Source organism: Piliocolobus tephrosceles, chromosome 2 (assembly GCF_002776525.5).
Source record: "Piliocolobus tephrosceles isolate RC106 chromosome 2, ASM277652v3, whole genome shotgun sequence".
In the NCBI taxonomy this organism is placed as follows: Eukaryota; Metazoa; Chordata; class Mammalia; order Primates; family Cercopithecidae; genus Piliocolobus; species Piliocolobus tephrosceles.
Genome location: NC_045435.1, coordinates 156,150,323 through 156,170,077, shown reverse-complemented (window position 1 = coordinate 156,170,077; position 19,755 = coordinate 156,150,323). Strand labels below are relative to the sequence as shown.

The 19,755-nt window shown below is 41.8% G+C and overlaps 1 protein-coding gene across 1 annotated transcript in view; it reads right to left on the bottom strand.

Moving 5' to 3' along the window:
• LOC111539447 (inhibitor of carbonic anhydrase) overlaps positions 1–19,755 on the bottom strand; it is a 56,176-nt gene that overhangs the window by 5,700 nt on the left and 30,721 nt on the right. Inside the window, 1 exon segment of the mRNA XM_023207247.1 lies at positions 19,005–19,150. Coding sequence (XP_023063015.1) covers positions 19,005–19,150 — 146 coding nt within the window.

The following is a 19,755-nucleotide window of genomic DNA, read 5'->3' as shown; positions in this document are numbered from 1 at the left end:
ATTAGCTGGGCATGGTGGCATGTAGCTGTAGTCCTACCTACTTGGGAGGCTGAGGCATGAGAATTGAGAATCACTTGAACCCGGGAGGCAGAGGTTGCAGTGAGCTGAGATCATGCCACATTAGATATTTCTCCTAATGCTATCCCTCCCCTAGTCCACTATCCCCTGAGAGGCCCCAGTGTGTGATGTTCCCCTCCCTGTGTCCATGTGTTCTCATTGTTCAACTCCCACTTATGAGTGAGAACATGTGGTATTTGGTTTTCTGTTCCTGTGTTAGTTTGCTGAGAATGATGGTTTCCACCTTCATCTATGTCCCTGCAAAGGACATGAACTCATCCTTTTTTATGGCTGCATAGTATTCCATGGTGTATATGTGCCACATGTTCTTTATCCAATCTATCATTGATGGGTTGATTCCAAGTCTTTGCTATTGTGAATGGGCTGCAATAAACATATGTGTGCTTGTGTCTTTATGGTAGAATGATTTATAATCCTTTGAGTATATACCCAGTAATGGGATTGCTGGGTCAAATGGTATTTCTGGTTCTAGATCCTTGAGGAATCGCCACACTGTCTTCCACAATGGTTGAACTAATTTACACTCCCACCAACAGTGTAAAAGCATTCCTGTTTCTCCACATCTCCACATCCTCTCCAGCATCTGTTGTTTCCTGACTTTTTTTTTTTTTTTGAGACAGACTCTCGCTCTGTCGCCCACGCTGGAGTGCAGTGGTGTGATCTCGGCTCAGTGCAAGCTCCGCCTCCTGGGTTCATGCCATTCTCCTGTCTCAGCCTCCTGAGTAGCTGGGACTACAGGCGCCTGCCAACACGCCTGGCTAATTTTTTGTTTTTCTACTGGAGACGGGGTTTTACCATGTTAGCCAGGATGGTCTCGATCTCCTGACCTCGTGATCCACCCATCTCGGCCTCCCAAAGTGCTGGGTTTACAGGCATGAGCCACCACGCCTCATCATTTCCTGACTTTATAATAATAGCCGTTCTAACTGGCATGAGATGGTATCTCATTGTGCTTTTGATTTGCATTTCTCTAATGACCAGTGATGATGAGCTTTTTTTCCTGATGTTTGTTGGCTGCCTAAATGTCTTCTTTTGTGACATATCCTTTGCCCACTTTTTGATGGTTGTTCAGATCCTTTGCCCACTTTTTCATGGTTTTTTTTTCTTGTGAATTTGTTTATGTTCCCTGTAGATTCTGAATATTAGCCCTTTGTCAATTGGATAGATTGTAGAAATTTTTTCCCATTCTGTAGGTTGCCTGTTCACTCTGACGATAGCTTCTTTTGCTGTGCAGAAGCTCTTTAATTATATCCCATTTGTCAATTTTGGCTTTTGTTGCCATTGCTTTTGGTGTTTTAGACATGAAGTCTTTGTCCATGCCTATGTCCTGAATGGTATTGCCTAGGTTTTCTTCTAGGGTTTTTATGGTTTTAGGTCTTATGTTTAAGTCTTTAATCCATCTTGAGTTAATTTTTGTATACGGTGTGAGGAAAGGGTCCAGTTTCATTTTCCTGCATGTGGCTAGCCAGTTTTCCCAGCACCTATTTATTAAATAGGGAATCATTTTCCCATTGCTTGTTTTTCTCATGTTTGTCAAAGATCAGATGGTCGTAGATGTGTGGCATTACTTTTTGAGGCCTCTGTTCTGTTCCATTCATCTATATATCTGTTTTGATACCAGTACCATGCTGTTTTGGTTATTGTAGCCTTGTAGTATAGTTTGAAGTCAGGTAGTGTGATGCCTCCAGCTTTGTTCTTTTGGCTTAAGATTGTTTTGGCTATGTGGGCTCTTTTTGGGTTCCATATGAAATTTAAAGTAGTTTTTTCTAATTCTGTGAAGAAAGTCAATGGTAGCTTGATGGGGATAGCATTGAATTTATAAATTACTTTGGGCAGTATGGCCATTTTAATGATATTGATTCTTCCTATCCATGAGCATGGAACGTTTTTCCATTTGTTTGTGTCCTCTCTTATTTTGTTGAGCAGTGGTTTGCAGTTCTCCTTGAAGAGGTCTTCCCATCCCTTGTAAGTTGGATTCCTAGGTATTTTATTCTCTTGGTAGCAATTGTAAATGGGAGTCCACTCATGATTTGGCTCTCTGTTTGTCTATTATTGTTGTATAGGAATGCTTGTGATTTTTGCACATTCTTTTTGTATCCTGAGACTTTACTGAAGTTGCTTATCAGCTTAAGGAGATTTTGGACTGAGATGATGGGGTTTTCTGAATATACAATCATGTCATCTGCAAACAGAGAGAATTTGACTTTCTCCCTTCCTATCTGAATACCCTTTATTTCTTTCTCTTGCCTGATTGACCTGGCCAGAACTTCCAATACTATGTTGAATAGGAGTGGTAAGAGAGGGCATCCTTGTCTTGTGCCGATTTTCAAAGGGAATGCTTCCAGCCTATTCAGTATGATATTGGCTGTAGGTCTGTCATAAATAGCTCTTATTATTTTGAGATACGTTCCATCAATACCTAGTTTATTGAGAGTTTTTAGCTTGAAGGGCTGTTGAATTTTGTTGAAGGCTTTTTTCTGCATCTATTGAGATAATCATGTGGTTTTTGTCACTGGTTCTGTTTATGTGTGATGGATTATGTTTATTGATTTGTGTATGTTGAACCAGCCTTGCATCCCAGGAATGAAGCCAACTTGATCGTGGTAGATAAGCTTTTTGATGTGCTGCTGGATTCAGTTTGCCAATATTTTATTAAGGATTTTCGCATTGATGTTCATTAGGGATATTGGCCTGAAATTTTCTTTTTTTGTTGTGTCTCTGCCAGGTTTTGGTATCAGGATGATGCTGGCCTCATAAAATGAGTTAGGGAGGAGTCTCTCTTTTTCTATTGTTTGGAATAGTTTCAGAAGGAATGGTACCAGCTCCCCTTTGTACCTCTGGTAGAATTCAGGTGTGAATCCTTCTGGTCCTGGGCTATTTTTTATTGGTAGGCTATTAATTACTGCTTCAATTTCAGAGCTTGTTATTGGTCTATTCAAGGATTCGACTTCTTCCTGGCTTAGTCTTGGGAGGGTGTATGTGTCCAGGAATGTATCCATTTCTTCTAAGTTTTCTAGTTTATTTGCATAGAGGTGTTTATAGTATTCTCTGATGGTCGTTTGTATTTCTGTGGGACCAGTGGTGATATCCCCTTTATCATTTTTTATTGTGTCTATTTGATGCTTCTCTATTTTCTTCTTTATTAGTCTGGCTAGCGGTCTATTTCGTTAATCTTTTCAAAAAACCAGCTCCTGGATTCATCGATTTTTTAAGGTTTTTTTTTTGTGTCTCTATCTCCCACAGCTCTGCTCTGATCTTAGTTATTTCTTTTCTTCTGCTAGCTTTTGAATTTGCTCTTGCTTCTCTAGTTCTTTTAATTGTGATGTTAGAGTGTCAATTTTAGATATTTCCTGCTTTCTCCTGTGGGCATTTAGTGCTATAAATTTCCCTCTCAACCCTCCTTTAGCTGTGTCCCAGAGATTCTGGTACATTGCGTCTTTGTTCTCATTGGTTTCAAAGAACTTATTTATTTCTGCCTTAATTTCGTTATTTACCCAGTAGTCATTCAGGAACAGGTTGTTCAGTTTCCATGTAGTTGTGCAGTTTTGAGTGAGTTTCTTAATTCTGAGTTGTAATTTGATTGCACTGTGATCTGAGAGACTGTTATTTCTGTTCTTTTGCATTTGCTGAGGAGCGTTTTACTTTCAATTATGTGTTCAATTTTAGAATAAGTGTGATGTGGTACTGAGAAGAATGTATATTCTATTGATTTGGGGTGGAGAGTTCTGTAGATGTCTATTAGGTCTGCTTGGTCCAGAACTGAGTTCAAGTCCTGAATATCCTCATTAATTTTCTGTCCCGTTAATCTGCCTTATTTTGACAGTGAGGTGTTAAAGTCTCCCACTATTATTGTGTGGGAATTTAAGTCTCTTTGTCGGTCTCTAAGAACTTGCTTTATGAATCCGGGTGCTCCTGCATTGGGTGCATATATATTTAAGATAATTAGCTCTTCTTGTTGCATTGATCTTTTTACCATTATGTAATACCCTTCTTTGTCTTTTTTTTTTTTTTAATCTTTGTTGGTTTAAAGTCTGTTTTATCAGAGACTAGGATTTCAACCCCAAATTTTTTTTTTTCTTTCCATTTGCTTGGTAAATCTTCTTCCATCCCTTTATTTTGAGCCTGTTTGTGTCTTTGCACGTGAGATGGGTCTCCTGAATACAGAACACTGATGGCTCTTGACTCTATCCAATTTGCCAGTCTGTGTCTTTTAACTGGGGGCACTTAGCCTGTTTACATTAAGGTTAATATTGTTATGTGTGAATTCGAACCTGCCATTATGACGCTAGCTGGTTATTTTGCCTGTTAGTTGATGCGGTTTCTTCATAGTGTTGTATGAATTCTTTACAATTCGTTATGTTTTTGCAGTGGCTGGTACCAGTTTCTCCTTTGCATATTTAGTGCTTCTTCCACGAGCTCTTGTAAGGCAGGCCTGGTGGTGACAAAAATCTCTCAGCATTTGCTTGTCTGTAAAGGATTTTATTTCTCCTTCACTTATGAAGCTTAGTTTGGCTGGATGTGAAATTCTGGGTTGAAAATTCCTTTCTTTAAGAATGTTGAATATTGGCCCCCATTCTCTTCTGGCTTGCAGGATTTCTGCCAAGAGATCCACTGTTAGTCTGATGGGCTTCCCTTTGTGGGTAACCCAACCTTTCTCTCTCGCTGCGTTTAACATTTTTTTCTCATTTCAATCTTGGTGAATCTGATGATAATGTGTCTTGGGATTGGTCTTCTTGAGGAGTATCTTTGTGGTGTTCTCTGTATTTCCTGAATTTGAATGTTGGCCTGCCTTGCTAGGTTGGAGAAGTTCTCCTGGATAATATCCTGAAGAGTGTTTTCCAGCTTGGTTCCATTCTCCCCATCACTTTCAGGTACACCAATCAAATGTAGGTTTGGTATTTTCACATAATCCCATATTTCTTGGAGGCTTTGTTTGTTCCTTTTCATTCTTTTTTCTCTAATCTTGTCTTCGTGCTTTATTTCATTAAGTTGATCTTCAGTCTCTGGTATCCTTTCTTCTGCCTGATCCATTCGGCTATTGATACTTGTGTATGCTTCACAAAGTTCTCGTGCTGTGTTTTTCAACTCCATCAGCTTATTTATATTCTTCTCCAAACTGGTTATTCTAGTTAGCAGAACAAAAAGAACAAAACCTTTTCTCAAGGATTTTTAGCTTCCTTGCATTGGGTTAGAACATGCTTCTTTAGCTCGGAGGGGTTTGTTATTACCCACCTTCTGAAGCCTACTTCTGTCAATTTGTCAAACTCATTCTCTGTCCAGTTTTGTTCCCTGGCTAGTGAGGAGTTGTGCTCCTTTGGAGGAGAAGAGGTGTTCTGGTTTTTGGAGTTTTCCACAATTCCTTCCTTCCTTTTTTTTTTTTTTTGATGGAGTCTTGCTCAGTTGCCCAGGCTGGAGTGCAGTGGTATGATCTTGGCTCACTGCAACCTCTGCCTGCCAGATTCAAGCAATTCTCTGTCTCAGCCTCCTGAGTCACTAGGATTACAGGCACCTGCCACCACACCTGGCTAATTTTTGTATTTTTAGTAGAGATGGGGTTTCACCATCTTGACTAGGCTGGTCTTGAACTCCTGACCTTGTGATCCACCTGCCTCAGCCTCCCAAAGTGCTGGGACTACAGCACAATTATATCTTATTTCAACAATTACCCTTGTTGTCTAAAGAAGTGGTAGGTTGTTCAAACTGGATCCTAAACAAGATTCACATGTTACATTTAACTCTTAAATCTCTTTCACGCTAAACAATCTGCAGCATTTTATGTTGCATATTTGTCAAATAAACTGGATCATTTTATTAATCCTTGGGAATTTCAACATTCTGGATTTGGTTGGTCTGTGTTCTCATGCTGGGATTTCATATTTAACAGGTATTTTTTAAAGAAACTTTCTCCATTTGGGTTTTTGTGGCATCACCACGATTTGACTCAGGTTGTGCGTTTTTGGCAGCAATATCACAGATGCGATGCTGTTTTCTTAATGATTCACACAATGGATTAGTGCTATATTGATTGCAAAATGACGATTTTCAGATATCACTTCTTCTATGCTTATTAATTAGCATTCCTAGGTAAGGAGGAACTTCCCTTTCTTCATCTGTTTAATTTTTTCTATGACTTGTTTTTATCTGCATGGACTCGTGAGTTCCTGTTTTGTTTGGTGGGTTATGGCCAGTTACTGTCATTATCTAGTTTAGTGCTCAAACTGTTGCACATGCAGCCAATTGGAGGTGCTTCCAGCTGGCTCCTGTGGACCTGTTACAAGCCTCAACATTTTTTAAGCACTTCACTTTCTGATAGAACAAGACATTCAGGCCTACCTTGTACCTTCCCTGTACCAGCTCTGGAATCTCTATTTCTCCTTCTCTAAGGTGACCTATCCATTTAGTGGAGAACGGTAGTTAGAAAGCAAATTCTGGGTGCCCGGTGTGGTAACTCTTGTTGCAGAATCATTGATACCAGGCTCTCCAGACAGAGCTGGGGACACACACACACACACACATCTATACCTGTCCCACACCCTTACACAACCATGAGTTCACACTGATCCCTCAATTCTGACTGAATAGCACTGCAGATATTCTAGCTGTCTTCCACCCCATATGTGCAGCTCCCTTCTCTGGCCACGAGAAACCGCAGTCCCAGTGTGCTCACTATTTTCAGTTCTTTGCTCATTTCTCTTGTACGTAAACAACCTCCTGATCCTCCCACTGCCTGCTCCACCCCAGTCTCTCAGGAGCCACTGCCCATAGCCACCTCAAGCAAAGGAACGAAAATAGAATAAATACGTGGTTTTTTTGTTTGTTTGTTTTCTTTTTAAGGAAAGAAAGAAAATGGAAACAAGAGAAAGGTAGGGAAATGAAAGAAGAAGGGGAGCAGCCAGCCTTTTAATCATTTCCTCTACAGGACTGTGAAGGGCAGCTAGGATTGTGGGCAGAATGGAGAAATAACGGAGCAGAGATATTCAGTACTGTTCAATGTTACAAAGGCAGGGGCTCCTTTTCCTCAACTCAGTCCTTCTTCTACAACTGGGAGAGACTGGGAGCTGTCTGTCCTCATTTTAAGACAGAGATGTACCCTGCTAAGAAACCCCTTTTCTCATCACCGTATTTTCAACCTCACCCAGCTCCACTTGACCCCCAGGCTGACGCCTAAAGGGCCACTGACCCTGGAGCCCAGCGCACTCTGGGAACTCTCATGTGTAAAGGAACAAACGTCCCTGATCAAAGGCAGATGTGCAGGAACGCTGCTAGTCTTCCCTGACACACTGTTTACAGGACACCTGGGCAGGCCCAGCAAAGATGGGAAGCAGGTTAGCAGTCAGGGATGGGAACACACGAGTTTTGTGCCCCACAAAGGGATGATGTCAGCCCAAACTCTGAAATAGGCAGCATGTGTCACAGCAGCTGCTTCAGCGCCTTCCTCCAGAGGCCCCTCTCCCAGGGGAGATAGTAGATGCTTGGGAGTGAAGAGGAAGGCTGTGAAATTTTGAGAGCATGGCATAAAGTGGGCTGGGACAACAGGTGTCAACGAATTTGGATTTAAAAACAAAAGAAGAAATTCTGATAGATGAACGTGCTCCCAGAAGTGGGGTTTATTCCCAGATCTGAATTTGGAAATAATCTTCACACTGCAAGGCAGGAACATAGTGTTGGTAGAAGTGGCATTCAGTAAACACAGGAGAGGATCATAACTGCGAATTAGGACAAGAGAAGATCCTGGCCCTGGTTCTCCCTGACTGAAGACACCACTAAAGCTACACTGGCTTGGTCATTCACTTCTATACACTAAGACTTTCAGGTTGGACACTGAATTAGACAAGTCACCTAAGCTCTCAGTGCCCCAGTTCCCCACCTAGAAAATGAGGATCATAATGTGTCCGGAATTGATGGGTTCTTGGTTTAGGCTGACTTCAAGAATGAAGCCGCAAACCCTCGCGGCGAGTGTTGCAGTCCTTAAAGATGGTGTGTCCGGAGTTTGTTCCTTCTGATGTTCAGATGTGTCTGGAGTTTCCTTCTTTTGGTGAGTTCGTGGTCTTGCCGACATCAGTAGGGAAGCTGCAGACCTTTGCCATGAGTGTTTCAGTTCATAAAGGTAGTGCACATCCAAAGTGTGAGCAGCAGCAAGATTTATTGAGAAAAGAGAAAGAACAAACCTTCCACAACATGGACGAGGACCCAAGCAGGTTGCTGCTGCCCCCTCAGTTGGTCAGCTTTTATTCCCTTATTTGGCCCCACCCACATCCTGCTGATTGGTCCATTTTACAGAGAGTTGATTTGTCCATTTTACAGAGTGTTGATTGGTCCATTTTACAGAGTGCTGATTGGTCCGTTTTTGACAGAGTGCTGATTGGTGCGTTAACAAACCTTTAGCTAGACACAGAGCACTGATTGGTGTCTAACAATCCTTTAGTTAGACAGAAAAGTTCTCCAAGTCCCCACTTCACCCAGAAGCCCAGCCAGCTTCACCTCTCAATAATGCCTGCTTCATAGAGTTATTCTGAGATCTAAATTAGTAATTACTGTAAATCACCTAGTACAGTATCCAGCACCTTAGCATTTTTCCTCTAATTTTTATTTATATCCTGACTGATATCTTCCCCTTCTAAGTCCCATGTGCACAGCTCCTGAGCCCAGCCCCTCAGGTCCCACTACATCAAGGACCCTGCAAGGATGCTGACCACTAAGTCCTGGGCAATCCATCACAGAGAACAGAGCAGAGAGATGCTAGCAGGTCTTTTTCTCTGTATACTAGTTCCCTGTGCCCACTTTCTATTGATAGTCACCTGTCCATTCATCCACTTAGTATTGTCACACGCAATCTGTGCAGTAATAAAATGAGCATGGAATTGGAGTTAAAGACTCTTGGATTTGGATGTTAGACCACTGAGTAGTTGCGTCATACCGGCCAAGTTACTTAACTACTCTGAGGCTCTGTTTTCTCATTAGTAATAGCAGTACAAATGTCTAACTTGTCATTCTGAAGATTGCTCACATTGCTATTAGATTGCTTTCTCTGTCTGACCAATAGACGGTAATGACACCAATAGATGGTGATGACAACTATCATTATTACAGAACACCCAACATAGGCTATATACCAAATACACACTCAGTAAACTAATGAAGTTATTCTGTGTGACTGCTTTATGTCTCCCTCCATTGCTACTGGGCCCTTTGGCAAAACACACCCTGAGAGACCATTTAGTGTAGAGATCTGATTTTACAGAGACAAAAACAACTCAGCTGGAGGACATAACTGGTAGGCTGTCCAGCAAGATGGAAAGCTAGAACCTAGGACTATGAACTCAATAGCCTGAGCTGTCCCCCACTGTCCTGTGACACACTTTCTTGAAAAGTGTTATTCATAATTTCTTCCAACATTATTTAAGGATGGTACTTCCCATTGGTCCTTCACCAAGACAGGTCAAGTCCCAAGACCTTCACATAGGCCCGTGAGAGGTGGCTGGTTAAGCTGAACAGAGTCCAGTGCTCCTAGGGCCAAAGTAAACTGATCACTGATCCTTCTACAGCCCCCAGAGTAAACTCCCTTGTTTAATGTCCTCAGGGTCCATGGAAAAAGAAGATCAAAGTTCACCAGGTTTCTCAGCCGTCCAAAGTAAATCTCTGACCTATACAGATTTGTAAACAATTGGTGTCAACTGTTGGTTTTTACGATGGAATGATTTTACCCTTTTAGTTGTTTTAAATATTCCTCACAAATAGGCCTTTTAAATACATATATGTAACGTGTCTACATGTACAATTTAATAAGACTTACCAACCCCCTATGGTAGCATCTACTTAAAATCAGATCAACAAATCTCCATCCCTACACTTCTACCACTCAGGGCAAGGCAGTGTCAGGTCACAGAAGAATCACTGAACTGAAGCTATGAATGCACAAAAATTGTATGCAAAGGTGTGTGTGTGTGCATGCTTGTGTGTGTGTTACTAGAATGAGAGTTCCCGGCTTTTATTAATCTTCAAAGGGATCCATTAGTATCCCAAATATATTGAAATGTTAAACATTAATTATCTACTCTGGCTTTCTTTCCAAGTTCTTAGAATTGGGACAAAGCAGAGGTGGGATTCTTGACAGCTCTCCTCCTGTGCCATTGAAAGACCCCTATTGGACCAGGGTCTTCAGGCTCCTGCCTCAGGTCTGTGCCACTTAGGACTGCAAGGTTGACTCTCCTGGCATAAAAAATTGGTGGTAGAACCACAAGCCTGTCATAGCCAGAAGTCTCTGGGCTTTGGATAACAAAGTCTGAAGATTTGTAGCAGGTGAAACTCCAGGGGAGAGTTTTCCAGAAGCCCAGCATAAAGGATAGGTATGCCCATGGCTTCCTGAGGGAAAACTGCAAGGAGAGAACATAGGGCTCGATGTGAAAATGCCATTTCCAGAAGGAGTGAGGCCCTGTCCCCAGAAACTCCTGGGTAGGAAGCTCATGAGCCAGGGGTCCTTCCTGTCCTCTGTAGGACTGAGTTCTAGGCTAGAGAGAAGATCTGCCTTCTGCTGGGTTCTTCAGCTCTGGCAACTAAATGAGCTGGAAGAGTCAATCTGGTAGCTCACTGGGTAGATGAGGAGCTTGAGATAGGAGCTCATTTCACTAGATGTGCTGATATCAATGTAGGGACACAAGAAACATGAAAAAGCAAGAGAATATGACTCCACAATAAATGTCCAGTAAGAGGCCACAAAGAAAGGGGCATTTACAAAATACCTGAAAAGAAATTTAAAAATATTGATCTTAAGGAAGCTCAGTGGGATATAAGAGAACACAAACAATTCAGTGAAATCAGGAAAACAATTCATGATCTGAATGAAAAAAATCAACAAAGAGATATCATATAAAAGAACCAGATATTGTGAAGCAAAAAAATTAGATGAATAAAGCAAAATAATACAATTAAGTGCTTCATCAACAGACTAAATCAAGCAGAATAAAGAAGTTCTGAACCTGAAGATAGCTATTTTAAAGTAACCCAGTCAGAGAGAAAAAAAGCAAGAATAAAAAGGAATGAAGAAACCCTATGATACTTATGGGACACCATTCAGTGAACAGATATTCACATGATAGAAATATCTGATGAGAAGAGATGAAGAAAGTCACAGAAAACCAATTTAATGAAATAATAGCTAAAAACTTCTCAAATATAGTAAGAGATATGAACATCCAGATTCAGGAGACCCAAAGGTATCCAACTAGATTCAACTCAAAAAGATTCTCTCTGAGGAACATTATAATCAAACTGTCAGAAGTCAAAGACAGAGAAAATTCTAAAAGCAACAAGAGTGTCAAGTCACATATAAGGGAATTTCTATGAGACTATCAGTATATTTCTCAGCAGAAACTTTGCGGACTGGGAGAGAATGATACGACATATTCAAAGTGCTGAAAGGGCAAAAAAACCTGGCAAACAAGAATCTTATGTCCCACAAAGTTATCCCTCAGAAATGAAGAAGAACTAAAGTCCTTCACAGACAAGCAAAAGTTAAGAGAATTCATCACCGCTAAGACCAGCCTTACAAGAAATGTTTAAAGGAGTGCTACAACAAGAAACAAAAGGATGATAATTACTGTCATTAAAAACACATTAAAATATAAAACCAGTAGAAGTAATTTCATAGATCAAACTAAGAATACTCAGTGATATAATGCTATGTAAAACTGTCAGTCTTCTAGTATGAAGATTTAAAGTCAAATGGTTAAAAAACAACTACAATTAGTGGCTGAGGAACACATCATAGATAAAGAAGTAAATTAGGGTAACAAAAATATTAACTGTGGGAGGGGAAATTAGTACTTTTATGCAGCCAAAGTTAAGTTGCTATCAGCTTAGAATTGTCTGTTATACTTACAAGACTCACATTAGCCCCATGATAACCACAAATAAATAAATTACAGCAACTACCAAATAAGAAAGAGAAACCACAGAAAACCATGAAACCACAGAAGTAAACAAAAAAAGAGGAATAAAGAACCAAAAAATCTACAAAACTACCAGAAAACAATTAACAAAAATGTCAGGAGTAAGTTCTTATCCATCAATAACAGCCTTTGAATGTAAATGGGTTACATTCTCAAATTAAAAGATATAGTGTGGCTATGTAAATGGGTTACATTCTCAAATTAAAAGATATAGTGTGGCTAAGTAAATAAGACTCAACTATGTGCTCTCTACAAGAGACTCACCTCACCATTAAAGACAAACATAGACTGAAAATGAAAATATGAAAAAAGATATTCCATACAAATAGAAACCAGAAGCAAGCAGAAGTAGCCATATTACATCAGATAAAATAGACATTAAGTCAAAAATTGTAAAAAGAGGCCAGGCATGGTGGCTCATGCCTGTAATCCCAGCACTTTGGGAGGCCAAGGCAGGGAGATTGCTTGAGCTCAGGAGTTTGAGATCAGCCCGTGCAACATGGTGAAACCCAGTCTCCACAAAAAATACAAAAAAAATTAGCTGGGCTTGGTGGCAAGCATCTGTAGTCTCGCTACTCAGGAAGCTGAGGTGGAAGGATGGCTTGATCCCAGGAGGCAGAGGTTGCAGTGAGCCAAGATCATATCACTGCACTCCAGCATAGGTGACACAGCCAGACCCTGTCTCAAACAATAGCAACAACAACAAAAACAACCTATAAAAAGAGACAAAGAAGGTCATTATATAATGATGATAATGATGAAGGGATCAATTCAGCAAGAAGATATAACAATTGTAAGTAGATATGCATCCAACAGTGGAACACTCAAATATATAAAGCAAATATTATCACACCTAAATGGAGAGAGAGACTGTAATACAGTGATAATAGAGGACTTCAATATTCAACTTCCAACAATGAACACATTATTTAGATAAAAAATAAGCAAAAAAAAAAAAAAAAGACTTTAATTGTATCATAAATCAAATGGGCCTAAAAGATATTTACAGAACATTCCATCCAACAGTGCAGAGTATGCATTCTTCTCAACTGCCCATGGGACATTCTCCAGGATATATCACATTAGGCCACAAAACAAGTCTTAACAAATTTAAGAAGATAGACATCATACAAAGTATTTTTCTAACCACAACGGTATATGACTAAAAATCAACAGTAAGAAAAACTTCAGAATCTTTACATATGCATTAAACAACATGCTTCTAAACAACTGGTGAGTCAATGAAGAAATTAAAAAGAAAAATTTTTAAATTCCTTAAGACAAATGAGAATGGAAGCACATCATACTAAAACCTATGAGACATAGCAAAAGCAGTTCTAAGAGGGAAATTTTTAGCAGTAAACTTCTACATCAAGAAAGAAGAAAGATTTCTAATAAACAACCTAACTGTGCACCTCAAGGAACTAGAAAAATAAGAACAAGCTAAATCTGAAATTGGTAGAGGGAAGAAAATAATAAAACTCTGAGCAGAAATAAATGAAATAGAGATTAAAGAAACAATTCAAAAAAATTAACAAAACAAAGATTTGGTTTTTTGAAAAGGTAAACAAAATTGAGAAACCTTTAGCTAAACACACATTTCGTCACATTTATATGTCTTTTCGTTTTACAAAAACAATAAATCCTGCATTTATCCCACCCTATTCTCCAGCAATGGGCTTCTCTTCCCCACTCATACAAATACCTAAAAGAAATCATCCTCACTCACCATCAGCACCCCTCCCACCACTCTCCTGGACCCTTGCCTGTCCAGCGTCCAGGACTCACTCATGATTAAATGTGCTCCCATCAGGGAGCACAGGGGCCAGTTCTTGGTACATATTTTATTGGACCTCTCAAGTTCATTCTTTCCCCAGTGATTCGAAATGTCACCTTTGTTACGGACCAAATGGCAATATATCCATGAATCTCTCTTGGACCTCAATTCTTTTCCACTTATTTGTCATTCTTGCACTTAAACCATCCTTAAACCATTATTACATCATTATAATGTGATTTTTGTATCTAGGAAAAAAATTTCCCTTTGTGTATTCAGTTCTTGTTTGGTCCCTAAAGCACTGTTACTTTTTTGAGAACCAACTCCCCCCAACCCTGCCACTTCAATCCATGTGGTCACAGTGGAGGCAGCTGTTACCCTACAATGTGACTTCACTGCATGAGTTGTGTGAACAGGAAGCTTTCGCCCAGACTGGGGTGACAATCCCCCTTCCTGAGCACTGGGACGAATATGCTGTGGTCTTTGTTTGACTGCTCCTTTATAACTGATGAGCTGTAACAACGCTGGGACTGCTGGTTGCAAACATTTCCCTCCAGGTAGCCTGAGAAACCAAAACCCACCCTACAGGGAAGAAGAAAAATGAGGCAGATGTGCAGAGAAAGACAAGCAGACGGGAGAAGCAGGGTGTATCCCCTTATATTAAAAAATCATGTGTTGCCTATTTGGAATTCTAATTTACCTGGACATCCTGAATTGTAGGTGGCAACCCTACCCTTAAAGCATTTTCGTTGGCCTCCTAGGCTCAGGTATCAGCTCTTTCAAGGAGGGAGCACCCAGAACACCTGTCAAGACAGTGCCCTTGGTGTAAGCTGCTTCACATGAGGTTTTCTCACTTACAGCCAACGGGGTCCTTGTTCATTTTACAGAATAAAAGAGACATAAAGCAAGGTAAGTAGATAAAATATGTAGTAAGCTAGAGAGTAATAAGTGCTAAAGAAAACATAAAGCAAGAAAGGGGGATATGAAGTATTGGCAATGGTATGTGCAAGCATGTGTTTTTATAGGTTTAAAATTACAGAGTGGACAGGAAAGGCTGCCCTGAGAAATCCTAAATAAAATGAGGAAACTAGCCATGATGATCTGAGGAAGACAAGCACTCCAGATGGGGGTAGAAGCAAGTGCAAAGGCCCCGGGGCAGGAGTGTGCCCGAGGTCTTCGAGGAACAGCTGGGATGCCAAGCTGACTGGAACAGAGAGTTCATGGGGAAAGAAGTAGAAGTAGGAGATGAGGTTGCGAAGGCTTCTAGATTACGAAGAACCTTATAGATCAAAGAGCACCTTGACTTTCACTCTGAGTGATACGGGAAATCACTGGTGGGCTTTGAGCAAAGAAGTATTAATATAATGCTTTAAGTGTAACAGAATCACTTTGGCTCATGTGTTGTGGAGGAGAGTGGGACAAGACAGATGCATGGAGACCTGTTAAGGAGCTATGATAAAAATCTGGGGAGAGAGGATGGTGGTTTAGATCAGAATGGTATCAGTGGAGATGGGCAGAGAGATCGATTCTAGATAGCTTGAGAAGGTACAGCCAACATAATTTGGTGATGGACGAGATATGGGGTGTGAGAGAACAAGGGCAGGCACAGAAAGTAGCAAGGTATTGACATTTTTTCCAAAATGAAAAATAGAGTTGCCCTTAACTGAGATGAGGTGGACTGCAGGATGTAGCATGTGGGTGGGAATGTATGGAGTTTCAGGAGCTCAGTTTTGGACATTTAAGTTTGAGTTGGTGATTAGAAATCCAAGTGGAGATAGCCAGTAGGCAGCTGGATCTACAAGTCTGGGGTTTCAGGAAAAAGTCAGAACTAGAATGCAAATTTGGGAATCGTCAGCATACAGAGATAAAACCACCAAGAGGATGGGCAGACAGAGAGAAGAATTCCAAGTACGGAGCCCTGAGTCATGCCAGCATGTAGAGGCTGGGGAAGTGGGCACAACCAGCAAAAGAGACTGAGGTGCAGTGTCAGGAGGGGGAGGGGAGAATCCAAGAGAGTGTAGTATTCCGGAAGCCAAGGAAGAAATCCAAGAGGAGGAAGTGATGGATGCTGCCAGTGACACAGGTAGATCAAGTAATGCTGGAACAGGAATTAAAAGAAATTAAGGAGTGTGTAAGCTGATTCCTTAAAAATCCTGCAACAACACAAGGACGAAGAACTGGCCTTTTGATTTCGCAACAGAGGTCACTGGTGTAGTTTCATCTCCACAGCGGTCAGTGTTGTACCAAGGGGGTTGGAGTGGTGGGATTAGTCTGCCCATACTCTGACAATAAAGAGGTATATTTTCCATAGATCATTGAAAAACAGTAATAAAACCAACTCCATGTTGGGGGTTTGGGGCCTGAACAGATTCTTAAACTGGGTCCCGGGGAGATTTAAGGGAGAGAAATTTGAGTTAGCAAAGAAATTTGACACTTTCAAGGAATTTTGTTGTAAAAAGAAGGGGAGAAATGGGAGAGGAAAGTGAGGTGGAGAGGTTTTACCTAGTTATTTGTGTGTAAGATGGAAAAAAAAAAACCATAGCAACATGTTTTGTATGCTGATGGAAATGATCTAGTAGAGAAGAAGATTTGATGCTGCTGCAGAAAAAGGGAGAACTGCTAGGGCAACAATCCTGAGCAGGACAGGACTTAGCAAGGAGAAAGCCAGGTCACCCCAGTAAGAAGAGGGAAGGCAGTATCTAGGGCCACAGATACTGGCATGTGGGTGGATATGGCAGTGGGGTGTTGTAGAATTTATCTTTCGATTTTTTTTCTTAGGAGAAATAGGAAACAAAGGTATGAAAGGTGGGGGAAGAAGTGTTGGAGACCTAAGGAGAGGAGAAAGTATGGAATTGTCTTCTAGGAGAAATGGGGTAGTGGGGGGAGTAGAGATACACGGCTCATTTAACAGGGTCCTCATCACTTAAATGGAAGCCAGCCAGCCCGGAAGTGCAGGCACGGTTGATTGTGAAATGTATGCTGGGAAAGGATGGACTAAAAGGCCATGGGGAAAGGTGCAGGATCGATCGATCACAGGTCAGCAGGAGTGAATGGCTAGAGGAATCAAGAAACTTAAAGGGCCAGGTGTGGTGGCTCACACCTGTAATCCCAGCACTCTGGGAGGCCAAGGCAGGTGGATCACCTGAGGTCAGAAGTTTGAGACCAGCCTGGCCAACATGGTGAAAATTCGTCTCTACTAAAAATACAAAAATTAGCTGGGCATGGTGGTGGGCACCTGTAATCCCAGCTACTCGGGAGGCTGAGGCAGGAAAACTGCTTCAACCTGGGAGGAGGTTTCAGTGAGCCAAGATCACACCACCACACTCCTCCAGCCTAGGTGACAGAGCAAGACTCCATCTCAAAAAAAAAAAAAACAAAAAAAAAACCTCAAGGAAATGAAAAGACAGGTAGGAGATGGGGAGAATGAAAGTTTTGAAGCTAACACTGCTTTTTATGTGTATAAATATATATATGTATATATATATATTTCATCCAGGTTTAATGTAATAATAGTGTATGTTGTTGTAGATCTGTGAAAACATGTAATTTATGCATGGCTTATGAAAAGAGAATGAGGGAAAACTTCAGAAAGGGCAGGACAAAGTAGTCTGGTAGTGGAATACCCTGGTGTCTATGAATAAAAGAGAACTTTCTAGAGTCTCATACATTGTTCACATAATTCATTCATATAGCACTGCCCTGCTTCCTCACAGGACCAGCACTTCCTACAATACCTAGAGTTAAATCTACGTCCTTAGCCAGACCAACAGGGCTCTGAGACAGCCAGTGCCTCTCTCTCTGCACCCTCATCCACAGACCTTCTCTGGCCTCCACACAGCATGACTTGCCCTGCCCCCATACCTTTGTGCTTGCTGTTCCTTCATCCTAGGTTGCTCTTCCTCCAGGTTTTCTCAGGCCTGATTCCCACATTATTCTCAGCTCACACGACCCTTCTGCCTGCTGAGGCCTGCCCTGACCACCTTTTCTAAAATTTCTAAAACTGGTTGCTGCTGCATCACCTCCCTTGGTTCCTCAGTAGCACTTACAGTTGGAGAGTATATCCTGCCCTTTATTTGTGTGCTGTTGTCCTACTTTCCCCAGAAGACTGGGAGCAGGGGAGGGACAGGTATTATGTGTGGCTTTGAGGCAGAGGAGGGACAGGACTTGGTGCCCCCATGCCCCACCAAGGACCTCACTGCAAGCTGGTAGAGGGGAGGCCCCATGGGTGGCAGGGACCCCAAACAGACCCTCCAGACCTTGCAACGTAAACCTTGCTCAAGGAGCCATACCTGCTGACTGTCGGACCCTGAGGAAGCTAAAAGCAGCAGCTCCCACCATAAATCTTACTATTTCCCGCATGCACGCAAGGCCAGGAGAATGACTGATCCTTAACCTTAGCTTCATTATAATACTAAAAATCACACCCGGGAGGGGAGATGTAACATGCTTATAAGACATGCGAGCATGAAGAAGCATGTCATCAAACTGTGGAGGTGCTAAAAGTTCCCTGCCTCTACATTCCTAGACATCACTCCTTTCTCACCATGGCCCCTTTACAACTTCCTTTTCAACGCCCTCTGGGGAGTCAGCCAGAAAATTCTCTCTCTCTTGTGTTGCCTCCCATATTCCTGGGCATAAGCGCTAACAAAGCCTTGTCTGGGAAAACTCTCTTGGCCTTATGACAATTTCTATTGCATTGAGAGGGAACCCACGGTTGGTAACAGCTTGACTGCTGTAACAGTTAGAACAATATCTATTAGGTGCTCAATAAATATTTCTTGAATGGATAGAGGAGACCAGGAGCATCTATTCTTAAAATATACTCACCAACCAAGTGTAAGAAGTGAAGTGTCTGGTGTCCCTCCTGTGATTTTAAACTAAGGCTCTGGTGGATCTTGACTTGTCCACAATCACACAGAAGAAAGTGGCAAAAGTAGAACTAGAGTTGTGACTCTGCTGCCGTCATTCTTGCTTCTCCCCAGGTGCCCCAAGGGGCCCTAAATCATCTGAGTCTGCAGGAGAGTGCCCTAGAGAAGAGCTGGACTTGAGTCGTTGGAGCCATTCAAAATTTGCAGTAGTTCTATTTCCTAGATTCTGGCTCCTTCCAAATGCAGCAGCCAGATGCTGGGATGATGGAAAAAGTGAAAGGACAAGAAATGTACTGGGTTGGTGCAAAGAGAAAGGTGGTGCACAGATACTACTTGCCTGAAAGCCCCATTGGAGCCGTAGTATCTCTCCTGGCTGTTGTGAGCCCACATGTGGGCAGGATTGCACCTGCCACCACACAGAGCACAGAGAGGGGAATCCGGGTTAGACCCAGGGGCACAACTGTGACTGAAGAACTCATCTGCGAGAAAGGACAACCAGAGGTCAGAATCAGCCTTCCCTGCCTGTGTTAGCAAGAAAGCCTCAGATTCTGTCCCCAAAATTGCCTAATAAAGGCACATTCAGTTATTTGTAACATGTTATTAAAAGCAAGACTTTATGGAATTAAAAAAAAAGGTCCCGGCCAGAGCTAAGTAAAGGGGAATTGACTCAAGTTGGACCGAGGGTCTGTGAGCTCACAGAGATCTACTCCATTGCAGCACAGGGCAGTGGCGTCAAAAGATGGACACAGAGTTTAACAGTGAGGGACAAAAGAGAAGTCTTGGCAGGTGGAACCCGGAGCACATGTTTTCTGGGCTCCGCTGCCCTTGCCCTTTTTTACAAGGTGTGCCATCACAGCTTCAAGTCCAGGAAGAGTCTAGAGAGGCACAGCTGCCAAGCCCTGTGCTGGGCTCCAGGGCACCACCATAAAGAAATCAGACATAGGCCCTGCCCTCTTGAGAACTTGCGGCCTGTGTGGCGACAGTCAGAACCTAAGTCACCACACGAGTAAATTCGTTTCCTTCTTTGCTCTGGGAAAAAGTTATAGGGTTCCATGAAGCTACAATAAAAGAGCCCCTTGCAGCC